The following is a 13,105-nucleotide window of genomic DNA, read 5'->3' as shown; positions in this document are numbered from 1 at the left end:
GGTCTTTTCACCTTGAGCTGGTAGTACAAAACTAAAACTAGAGTCTTCTGCTTATGGGATTCATACTAATTATCTTGTGTCCACTTGGACATTTCAGAGTTGTGCTTATTATTGGCTCAATTTGTTTTTTATATGATGATGAAATGAACAGGGAATTTTGTGATTATGAACTCCCTGCTAACAGAACACATTTTTGCCCTCTGAAAATAACATATACAGATATAACAATTATTGCATCACTCAAACTCCTAAGATGATCACTGATGTATCTTCAATCAAACCCTTCTTCAATATGTAGAGTGAAAATGTTCCTGTCGCCAGAGAGGGTGAGGGTAGTTACCTAGCCTTCAGTCACTATTACCATATTTTCCAGCCTGTTCTGAAGAACACAGATGACTTGGGGAAAAAGCATTTTATTTTTATTTCAAATTCTGAGATTCTGCAAATATTTCACAACATAATGGGACTAGTAAAGTTGTAAGATTGAAAGTTAATGAAAAGTTTAAAAAAATGAAAATGGATCTGAGCACATTAGAAGCATCAGGGCCTGTGAGAAAACCTGTGAGGAGGAAAAGAAAAAATGGTGAAGCAATGCATGAAAAATATGTCCTCCTCTTTTTATCAGTTGCTCCCTTATTCTAGAACACTGAGGCACGTGTCGTGACACAGGGAGGGATCAACAGAGAGCTGGTTTTCTTTAATGTCCACCTGTTTTATGCCTCATAGTTTGCTGGGGCAACTCCTAAAGACTTAGGACCTCAGACGGGGCATCCCGGTCTGATTGGCCCTCTCTGCTTTTCCTCTCCAATACTTCCTTTATACATTTTAGCATTAAATGTGCAGTCATTGCTACATTCATGCTGTTAAATTTAATGAGGAACTCTGGAACATGTTTTCTATAACACTGCAGAAAAGTTTTCTCTCTTCTAAAGGAAATGGCTTCACTTAACTTCTGCCACTGAGGATCTGCTCCAAAACCCAGTTCATAGGTATTAAGCTGTCTAAATGTAAACAAGTGCCACATTTTGTATATGCCCCATTTTTCTTATATGTATGTGGAGCTACTTGTTTATAATTCATTGTTTCATTTGGAGAGCTAGATAAATATTTTTAATGTTTTGGAACATTGCCTTATATGTGGTAAATATTCTATGACTACTAGATCTTTATACTTTTATTCCTATTTCAGATTTTTCTTCCACAACAGTCATGCTGTTGTCTGAGGTGAATCAGACTTCTGAAGTTACCTTCATCCTCCTGGGCTTCTCGGAGTTCCCAGACCTTCAGGTGCCCCTGTTCCTGGTGTTCCTGATCATCTATACAGTCACAGCTGTCGGAAATCTGAGCATGATCCTGATCATCAGGATCAATCCCAAACTTCACATCCCTATGTACTATTTTCTTAGCCACTTGTCCTTTATTGATTTCTGTTATTCCACTACAGTGACCCCCAAACTTCTGGAGAACCTAGTTATGGAAGACAGAACCATCTCCTTTACAGGATGCATCACACAATTCTTCTTGGCTTGCATATTTGTGGTGGCGGAAACCTTCATGTTGGCAGTGATGTCCTACGACCGGTTTGTGGCAGTTTGTCACCCTCTCCTCTACGCAATCATTATGTCCCAGAAGCTGTGTGCATCACTAGTGGCTGGAACCTACACATGGGGTATAGTCTCCTCCCTGACACTCACCTATTTTGTCTTGGCATTATCCTTCTGTGGGTCTAATGTCATCAATAATTTTGTCTGTGAGCACTCTGCCATTGTCTCTGTCTCCTGCTCAGATCCCTCTGTCAGTCAAATGCTTTGTTTCATCATCGCCATATTTGATGAGGTGAGCAGCCTCTTCATCATCCTCAGTACTTATATATCCATCTTTGTCACTGTCCTGAAAATGCCCTCCACTGGTGGACGCCAAAAAGTCTTCTCAACCTGCACCTCCCATCTGACCGCCATCACCATTTTTCATGGGACTGTCTTGTTCCTTTACTGTGTACCCAATTCCAAAAACTCATGGCTCATTGTCAAAGTAGGTTCTGTCTTTTACACAGTGGTCATCCCCATGCTAAACCCTTTGATCTACAGCCTCAGGAACAAAGATGTGAAGGAGAGCTTTAGGAAGCTGATGAATCACCCCACACTATTCTGTTGAAGATTTAGATTTCCAAAGGAATTTGATTTACCATCCTGAAGTTCTTCAGTGGTTCTCACACTGACTTGAATGATTTATTCAGTTCACTAGTTGGAGTTTCAAATCTATGTTTTAAGACAATTATTTGATCATTTGGTTTTTGTTCATTTCAATATTAAGCAAAACAGCTCTGTGAATCAATGTGTTACAAGTTGAATAGTGTTCCCTAAAATATCCACTTAGAACCACTGAAGTGACCATATTTGGAAATAGCATCTTTGCAGTTATAATTCAGGTAAGGATCAAAATGAGATCACAGATGATTGGGGAAACTAGATCCAGAAAGTTTGTTCTTATAAGAGATAGAAAAGGAAAATACGGATACATGAGGAAGAGGGCCATGTGAAGAAGGAAGCAGATAGCAGATTGGTGTTTTAGCCACCAGCCAAGGAGTAAAGAGGGATCCTTTAAATCCATTTTAATTATGAGAATGTCAGGGATACAGTGGAAATCCGCACATATATAGAGCAGTCAGAGTTGAATAGGAATGTGTATATGGAAGAATGTGTGTACTAATGAGCAGCTTGAACACATTGTTTTAAAATTCTGCCGAATTCTTTCCTTTCTCTTCAACAGCCTGCTGTACTTTGTTAGGCTACAGGAAGTGATGTTAGACTTAACTTTCACTATCAACTGAAATGTTGATTTGGGCTGAGGATGAAGCTCAGTAATAGCTTGCACTGTAAAATCAATCAATAAATAAAACATTGAGTTTATTTGAAGTTCCTGAGAAATGACAAAAAAGAAAAAGAAGAGTGTCAAAGTTGATTGTGTAAATTCTACTTACTAATAGAGCAGATAGTACAATAAAGTTAAGAATCAATTTGTATAAACTTTGCAACATTTTAGTTGATTACACATTAACTCTTCATGGAATGACTTTGTTTGCTAGATAATTATGGCATGATTGCAACTGTTTTGATTCAAATATCCTCTGAACCGATTATTCACAGGTTTGGTTTAAACCAGAGATTTTCTGACTCTGAAAAAAGATCAAAATTTGATCTCTCTATTCCCTTACTAATTACACTTTGTGTTGCCAAGGTCTCTCAGGATATGTCCTGTGCACACATCTGATACGTTACTCTGCAGAATCTTAATGATGAAATATTAATTATTTCCCTAGAGTAAACTCTATTCATGGCAAATAAAGCCTTTAACTTCATTTTGCTATAAATACATATCACCAAACCTTTTATATGATAGTAGATCATTTTAAAGCATAAACCTAATAGGTACATCACTTGTATTTTAGTTGTAATGCAGGGGTCACACACACATCACCATGATTCTGGGCAATTACTGTTATACTGTATTACACATTCTCCAGATAATGTAACTGAAGATTGGTTCACTCTGGGAAACAAAATGGGAACCTTCAGTCTTAATTCCACTACTAAACTCTGTGCTTCTGTGTGTGTGGCAGAGTTAGGGATTTGACATTTTTGTTATTGAAGATTGAGAAACATGATTTTCCTCTTCTGGCACATTTATGATAAATTGATCATTATTAATGAATATCCTTGACAATAAACTAGTTTGTTAAGTACTTTGTGATACATTGGCATGTATAAGGTGAGAGTATGAATTTCTTTTGATCTTGGGGTTGTGAATACAATAAGAAAGAAGATGATAAAGGATAATATAGAAAAAAAAAATAAGAAAAAACTGAGTGTGATTATTTATTAATAGCACAATATCTTACCAAATCAGCAGAAAGTCTGTCAGACATAAGGTAATCAAAATCAGTAATTGTCAATTAAATTATTATATGTATTAAAATATTTTTCTACAGTTTTGAAAGTACATGAATTAGGTAAGAGAATAACAATTTGTTAGATTGTCAGAGAAGAATTCTGTGAAAAGGAGACATTTGAATAGAAATATACAGAATTTCACAAAAAAATATATTTACTCAAAATATATGTAGTGCTAAAATGTTTTGGAGTTTACTAACTTCTATGCAGACTATCTCAAATTTTCATACCTCTTGTTAAATGTGTGTGAGTTCAACATGGGTATAAGCACTCAGAGACTCCACTGCGCCCTGGAAGGAGGTGTCTTAGGGACTGAATTGAAAATGAAAGTGAAGAAGCAATGGCTGGGAGCTTCTTTAATTCAACAAAATTGGTTCAAGTTAAAAATCTGAAGCTATTTGGATGAGGTTAACAACGTCCAAAAGGTCAACAGAATATTTACATCAAACATATAACGTGCTGGACATAAAATAGGCAACGAATAAAAGAATAAATATCAGGAAACAGACCCACAGGCCTAGATGTGCTGTTTGGTGTAGCATGGCAACTGTGTAAGCATTTTCTTTTAATTAAACTTCTAAAAGGTAGAAGTTAGTAAATGTTAGTAAGTAGAAGCACTAATCAAGACATGGATGATCCCACTAACTGCAGAGAATAAGGTAAGAACAGAAGCCAATCTAAGGTAACCTGAATGACATGAAGAGTGTCTGCTCCTACCACTCCATGACAGGATTTTAAAAATAGCTCTCCACTACTTCGTCTGACCTCCACCTGGGAAAAACATGAAGAAAGTGGAGAATGGCCTCTTGAAGAGGTGTGGAGCAAGTCCCTGTTCCTGTGAAGAGCACCAGGCGGTAGTTATGCCAGAGAGGAATCATCAGACCATGACAGAAAACGGGCAGAGAAGTCTAATTGCTCAATTAATATCATCAATCAGAAAACACTTCAAACTTTGTTTGATATGTAAAATAAATACGGTTGAATATTATTCAAAGCATACAAGCAATTAAAAAAATAACTCAGAAACAAATAAAAAGCAAGATAAGGTTTCATTGAGCAGGCAAAAAAAATATTTGAGCTGCATCAAAGTAAAATGCATTAGTTCTTGGATGTATTGTGCAAAGTAGATGAAAGAATAAATAACAGGGAAATCGAAGATGGCGGACTAGAGGGTGGCTGCATTTCATGTTGCTCAAGGACTCAAGATTCAAAAGAGGAGATATTGAGAGACTTGGGACCAACTCAAAGCAGCCAGGTGAGTCTCTCCCATTGGGGAGGCGTCCCGGATGGGGCGGTAGTCCAGGAATGCAGGGAACTTTGTGAAGTAGAGCTGCCTGGTGAGACACCCCTCCCCCCACTGGAGCAGTGAGCTCAGACAACTGGGAGCATCGTAGAGGACGCCGCTCAGCACAGCACTGGGACTCAGAGCAACCACTGGGGCTCCGGTGGCTGCCCAGGGGAGGAGCAGCAAGGAGAGCTGTTTGGACTCAGAACGAACACTCCTCAACACCAGGGCCTGCACGGAGGAGGAGAAGGAGGAGGAGCATGGCCGCTTGGACTCGGACTGGCTATAACTGAGCTACAGGCGGTTGCCAGAGGAGGAGCTGCGCAGTGAGCTGTTTGGACTCAGAGCGACCGCTTCTAAACACCGGGGCCTGCCCGGAGGAGAAGGAGGAGGAGGAGAAGTGTGACAGGTCACTTGGACTCGCAGTGACTGCATTAGAGCTCCAGGCAGCTGCTCAGAGGAGGAGGCGACTGGTGAGTTGTTTGGACTCAAAGCAACCGCTCCTAAACCCCAGGGGGCTGCCTGGAGGAGAAGCACAGTAGGTCGCTTGGTCTCGAGTGGCTGCACCAGAGCTCCGGGTGGTTGCCCGGAGGAGGTGCAGTGGGTCACGTGGATTCAGAGCCACTCACAGCAACCACTCCTGAACACCTGGGGTTACCTGGGGGAGGAGGAGGAACGGGGCGGGTCACTTGGACTCAGAGTGATTGCCCAGGGCTATGGGCGGTTGGTGGGAGGAGGAGGCACGCAGTGAGTTACTTGGACACCTAGTGACCACACTGGAACACTGGGTGGCTGTCTGGAGGAAGAGGCATGCGGTGGGTCTCTGAGACTCAGAGTAATTGTATGGGGCACCAGGTGGCTGCTCACAGGAGGGGCCGCATTGTCAGGCGATTAGGTGCAGAGCAGGGTCCCAGGATCTAGGAGGCTTCTTGGTGGAAGAGTCACACAGAGACATGCTTAGGGGTGGAGCGAAGGTTCCAGGACTGCAGGCAGATTCTCTGAGGAGAGGCATCCTAAGGAGATTCGTCTGTGAAGGCGAGGCTCCCAGCCCCTGGAGGTAGGTCTGGGCCCCTGGGAACATTGCAGAGGAAGGCAGCCCAGCCCAGGCGGTAGCTGTAAATTGAGGGGAACCTCTAGGAGGGGAACTGACCAGCAAGACCTCCCCATCGGGTGAGTCTTCCCTGCAGGGTGAGGTTTCACTACAAGGATGGTAAAACCAGAGACACAGGCCCAAACAGGCCTTGCCTCAGCCCACAGCCTAGTTCCCCTTTGGATGACCATTGGTCAACAAGTGGAGGCACCTCTGCCAACTAGCAGGGAATATACCCAACCTGAAGGCCACCACTCCTAGAGAGGCAGCTTCCTTGTGGAGCACAGCATTATCAACTTCCTCCAAGACTTCAGCCTACTGAAGGCTAAGAGGGGATATATATAGAAATCTTCAGAGACATTATAAGTCAAGAGAGGAAATCTGCAATATCTCAGCGGTCCACTGATACCTGAACAATATGAGAAAACAAGGGAAGAAAATGCCCCAAACAAATATAGATGTTACATCAATAAAACCCAATGACAGCATGGCAGAAGAAATGACAGAAAAAGAGTACAGAATGTACATAATTAAAATGATCAGGGAAGCAAACGATGAGATGAAAGAGCAAATGCAGGCACTGAATGATGAGATGAAAGAGCAAATGCAGGCATTGAATGATCACACCAATCGACAGTTAAAAGAGCAAATACAGGAAGCAAAAGATCATTTCAATAAAGAGTTAGAGATATGGAAAAAAAAAAAACAAACAGAAATTCTTGACATGAAGGAAACAATAAACCAAATTAAGAACTCCATAGAAAGCATATCCAGTAGGATAGAACACCTGTAAGACAGAACCTCAGACATTGAAGACAAAATATTTAACCTTGAAAACGAAGTTGAACAAACAGAGAAGATGGTAAGAAATCATGAACAGAATCTCCAAGAACTATGGGATATCATGAAAAGGCCAAATTTAAGAATTATTAGGATTGAGGAAGGCTTAGAGAAACAAACCAAAGGAATGAACAATCTATTCAATGAAATAATATCAGAAAATTTAGCAAATCTGAAGAATGAAATGGAAAATCAAGTTCAAGAGGCTTATAGGACTCCAAATGCACAAAATTACAACAGACCCAAACCAAGGCACATTATAATGAAAATACCTAACATACAAAATAAAGACAGAATTTTAAAGGCTGTGGGAGAAAAGAACCAAATAGAAGAGGAGGGAACCCTCCCTAACTCATTCTATGAAGCCAATATCACACTGATACCTAAACCAGACAGAGACTCATCAAGGAAAGAAAATTTCAGACCAATATCCTTAATGAACATCGACGTAAAAATTCTCAACAAAATTTTAGCAAATCTCATACAAAAACATATTAAAAAGATAGTGCACCATGATGAAGCCGGTTTCATCCCAGGGATGCAAGGTGGGTTCAACATCAGGAAATCAATAAATGTAATTCACCATATCAATAGACTTAAACTCAAGAATCACATGATTATTTCAATAGATGCAGAAAAAGCATTTGATAAAATACAACACCCCTTCATGCTCAAAACACTAGAAAAAATAGGGATAGTGGGAACATTCCTTAACATTGTAAAGGCCATTTATGCTAAGCCCATGGCCAATATCATTCTAAATGGTGAAAAACTGAAAGCATTCCCCCTAAAAACTGGAACAAGGCAGGGATGCCCTCTTTCACCACTTTTATTCAACATCATTCTTGAGACTCTAGCCAGAGCAATTAGACAAACCAAAGAAATTAAAGGGACACAAATTGGAAAAGAAGAACTCAAACTATCCCTGTTTACTGATGACATGATTATATATTTAGAGGAACCTGGAAATTCCACCAGAAAACTCTTAGAACTCATAAGTGAATTCAGTAAAGTAGCAGGTTACAAGATCAATGCCCATAAATCCAACGCATTTTTATACATAAGTGATGAATCTTCAGAAAGAGAAATTAGGAAACTACCCCATTCACAATAGCCTTGAAAAAATAAAATACTTGGGAATCAATATCACAAAAGAAGTGAAAGACCTCTACAATGAGAACTACAGAACACTAAAGAAAGAAATTAAAGAACACCTTAGAAGATGGAAAGATCTTCCATCTTCTTGGATAGGAAGAATTAATATTGTCAAAATGGCCATACTACCTAAAGTGCTATACAAATTCAATGCAATTCCAATTAAAATCCCATTGATGTACCTTACAGAAATAGAGCAAGCAATTATGAAATTCATCTGGAAGAATAAGAAACCCAGAATAGCTAAAGCAATCCTTAGCAGGAAGAGTGAAACAGGGGATATTGCAATAACAGATCTTCAACTCTACTACAAAGCAATAGTAACAAAAATGGCATGGTATTGGTACCAAAATAGAAAGGTGGATCAATGGTACAGAATAGAGGACATGGACACAAACCCAAATAAATACAATTTTCTCATACTAGACAAAGGTGCCAAAAATATGCAATGGAGAAAAGATAGCCTCTTCAACAAATGGTGCTGGGAAAATTGGAAATCCATATGCATCAGAATGAAACTAAAACCATATCTCTCACCATGCACGAAACTAAACTCAAAATGCATTAAGGACCTCAGAATCAGACCAGAGACCCTGCAGATTACAGAAGAAAAAGTAGGTCCAGATCTTCCACTTGTCGGCTTAGGACCAGACTTCCTTAACAGGACTCCCATAGCACAAGAAATAAAAGCAAGAATCAATAACTGGGATAGATTCAAACTAAAAAGCTTTCTCTCAGCAAAGGAAACTATCAGGAATGAGAAGAAAGAGCCTACAGAGTGGGAGAAAATCTTTGCCAATCATACTTCAGATAGAGCACTAATCTCCAGAATCTATAAAGAACTCAAAAAACTCTACACCAAGAATACCAATAATCCAATCAACAAATGGGCTAAGGAAATGAATAGACACTTCACAGAAGAAGATCTACAAGCCATCAACAAACATATGGAAAAATGTTCAACATCTCTAGTAATAAGAGAAATGCAAACCAAAACCACCCTAAGATTCCCTCTCACCCCAATTAGAATGGCGATCATCAAGAATACAAGCAACAACAGGTGTTGGCATGTATGTGGGGATAAAGGTAGACTCATACATTGCTGGTGGGGCTACAAATTAGTGCAGCCACTCTGGAAAGCAGTGTGGATATTCCTTAGAAAACTTGGAATTGAACCAGCATTTGACCCAGCTATTCCACTCCTTGGCTTATACCCAAAGGACTTAAAATCAGCATACTACAGAGATACAGCCACATCAGTGTTCATAGCTGCTCAATTCACAATAGCCAGACTGTGGAACCAACCTAGATGCCCTTCAGTTGATGAATGGATAAAGAAACTGTGGTATATGTATACAATGGAATATTACTCAGCCATAAAGAATGATAAAATGATGGCATTTGCAGGCAAATGGATGAAATTGGAGAATATCATGCTAAGTACGATAAGCCAATCTCAAAAAGTCAAAGGAAGAATGATATCGCTAATAATTGGATGATGACATATAATGGGGTGAGGGAAGGGTTAGTGTTAGGGTTAGAGTTAGGGTTAGGGAGGGGGGCAAGAATGGAGGAAGTAAGAACTCTATAGAGGGAAAAGAGTGGTGGGGGGAAGGGAAAAAATAACAGAATGAATCAAACAACATTACTCTATGTAAATTTATGATTACACAAATGGTATGCCTTTACGCCATGTACAAACAGAGAAACAACATGTATCCCATTTGTTTACAATAAAAAAAAGTAGAAAAAAAAATAAAGTGAAGGATGAGGAAAAAAAAGAATAAATAACAGGGAGTTCATCTATGAAGGCAGTGATAACTAATATTGTGTTATTTTCTGATTCCACTTAGATGGAAAGGAAGTATGAATGGTTCCATTGCTCAAGAACCTACTGACACAGAAGGGCTTGCTTTGAGTTCTTTTATGTTTTGGTTGGTTTAAATACTTTCTCTCTCTCTCTCTCTCTCTCTCTCTCTCTCTCTCTCTCTCTCTCTCTCTCTCTCTCTCCCTCTCTCTCTCTCACCCCCGTTTCACACACACACACACACATATACCCACACACCACACACGCACACATCCCTGGCCAAATATTATTTATGAAAATACAAACACATCAGTACACACATTGGATGTGTTAAAGGTATAAGTTATTAGGTATTTGTTTATCTCAGTTTTATAAAATTATAATCTTAGTTTTCCATAATTTTCTAATGACAAGAAATGGTTTGCATAGTCTTCTTTACATTCTGATTCTTGTTTCTCAATATGTATACTTGAATATGTAAATATGCATGTGTGAGTGTGTGGGTACACGTGGTCATCCAATACACTTGATGCTTTTGAAATCTGCCTCATGAACATTATTATTTTTTTAAACCAATGAATTCATTGAAATGTACCTTAGCATATATTTTAATTATGTTTAACTTTAATGATACATTTATTCAACCTAATATTTGTAAAATATTATGTCGACATAAAATCAGAAAATAAATTTGCAATATTTTACATTACCTTTTCCTTACTATGTTTTTAAAAGCAAGTATGCAGTGCCTGAGTTCAGAGTTGTCACTTCACAAGATATCAGAAGCCACCTGTGATAAGTGGCCACCATATCGCACAGAGTAAACTTAAGATTTCCCCCCTGTGACCTCTCCTGCTTTCCTCTCTCCTACCCAGTGGATGCCCTGCTTCTTTTTTTCTTTCTCTGGGGCAGTCACACTTTTGTGAAAGTCCTCTAATAAATAAAATCCAGTTATTATTTGATGAGGGGAAAAAATAAATGGAACTCAGTAACTAAAAAGTATTTCTTGCATTCCGTAAGCTGACTGGCTAGATCTTCCGCCAGTACCACTAGGACGCCTGCACACTGCTGCGCTTATGGGAACACAGCCTGTGCTCACACTTTGTCACCCCAAGACAGCATCAGCTCATGTCAGGTGAACTGGTGCTGGCTGTTGGCGGTGCTGCCTCTGTTCTCTTCAGCAGCCACTTACCTGCTTGTAAGTTCCACTGGCCTCCTTACGTGGAGCTCTCAGAGTTTAAGGAGAGTGAAAGTAGAAGCCACAAGGCATCCTGCTGCCTCCTTCTGGAATCTGCCAGGTACTCCTACCGCACTTTCTTGATCAAGCAAGTCATAATTCTGATTTATTGCTTCCAATGCTTACTGTGTTCCCAGCAGGAGCATGTCCCCAGAGAGAAGAGACCTCCTAACTACTGAAGTTCATGGCTTCACTCACAGGAAGCAATTTTCAGCAGCTGGATCATCAATAGGTGGAAGAGCCACTTCCTTTACACTCCGGGCTCATATATCCTGGTCTCATAAAATATTACAGAAACCACATGAATTCTGGAGGCAGAGTCTATATATGTTGAGCCTATAGAGAGCACATTCCACAGGATAGTATTCTGAATTTTTTCATTCTATCCTTCTAAAATATTGCCATGGAACTTGTCTGAGCCCTATTTGAAAAGATGACCACCATTTTAGATTTCTGGTTCTTAATGTAAGTATTTTTTTTTTTTTTTCATTGCTGTCCTTCAGGGTCACTGCAGAGCAGGATGATGGTGCTGCAGCTATCTCTGTTCTGTCAGTATGTCATGGGGAATCATCTGAAAAGAAGGTCTCAATATTGTCTTCATATTCACATTGTCAAGGAAGTGAGTTCATGAACTCCTGAGCTTATGAGTTCTGTCTGAGCAGAAGGAAGCAATGAGGCAAGACTGCAAACTCTGGATATTGGTTCCACATTCTATTGTGACATCAGGGAGAGGACTGTGGTTGACTGCTGCCATGCCTATTGTGATAGACTGGTAGGGTCACCAACACCCTCTTCGAAATGGGAAATGCAGGTTGCACGGTAACTTGGGAACCACTTGCCAATCACTGTTTCCAGTGGGATCTGTTAAAATGACAGAGGCTATTTCTCAAATAGTGAATAATTATTTGGAGGATGTTACTGATTTTCCTTAAAACTCTTAACGTCTGATCTGTAATTGATTATGTGGCCTATGCAACATTCAGAAAACCTCTACTTGCCATTTACCTTTCAAGGACAATCGTATACACCGGGTTATGTGGATTAAATAATTTAAGAGCCTGTATGGCGGGTTGGACTTGTTAGAGTTTTCTCTTGTTATGGAACCCACACCAAAGAGATCACATTTTGGTGAGTTTTGTAGGCTGGCTAGAATAACCTGCCTGAATCTGTTATATGTTTCCTTCAAAATCTAAGAGATGCACTGATTTTTAAGTAGACAAGGTAGTATTTCATCTTTATTTTGTTAATTATAGAGTGCATTTTAATTATATATAAACAAAGTATCCTAGTTAACATTATGATGCAATATTTCTTTGTAATTTCAAGAAAAGTCCAGTTATTAAGGATGGTATAAGAGACCTGGAATTTGCCTTAATTAACTGTTTGGATATTTGTAAGGAATAATTTGCCATTGATTCTCTAGAGTAACAGTCCCCAGAGTTATAGAGTTAGATATAAGGTCTTTGATGTCCCAGTTTTACTTATCCTACAGAGAAACAGGAGAGCGGTGGCCTGTTTCTCTGTGGTAGGTAAGTTTATTCAGGTTTCTTAGGAAATCGTGAAAATATTATTTTCCTAATATTGTAATTGGGATTCTCTTTGACTTTTTCTTTTTATTCTAAGTTGATATCAATGCAATTCAACTCTCATGCATGAGAAAATTTGAAAGCCATGTAAATTTTTGGCTTCAGTTCCACTGACAACCATTTCAGAAAGAGAAGAATGAACTTGCTATACTCTC

The 13,105-nt window shown here is 39.4% G+C and overlaps 1 protein-coding gene across 1 annotated transcript; it reads left to right on the top strand.

The window, feature by feature from the left end:
• Positions 1–1,209: 1,209 nt before the first annotated feature.
• On the top strand, positions 1,210–2,154 carry LOC306639716 (olfactory receptor 5D13-like; the record flags this gene model as incomplete). Its single annotated transcript, XM_079103489.1, has 1 exon — positions 1,210–2,154. The coding sequence occupies one exon, from the start codon at positions 1,210–1,212 to the stop codon at positions 2,152–2,154; it is 945 nt and encodes a 314-aa protein (XP_078959615.1).
• Between the last annotated feature and the right edge of the window lie 10,951 nt (positions 2,155–13,105).

The sequence above is a fragment of the Sciurus vulgaris genome, assembly GCF_902686455.1.
Source record: "Sciurus vulgaris genome assembly, chromosome: 11".
NCBI classification, from domain to species: domain Eukaryota; kingdom Metazoa; phylum Chordata; class Mammalia; order Rodentia; family Sciuridae; genus Sciurus; species Sciurus vulgaris.
This window is presented reverse-complemented; position numbering and strand designations above follow the sequence as displayed.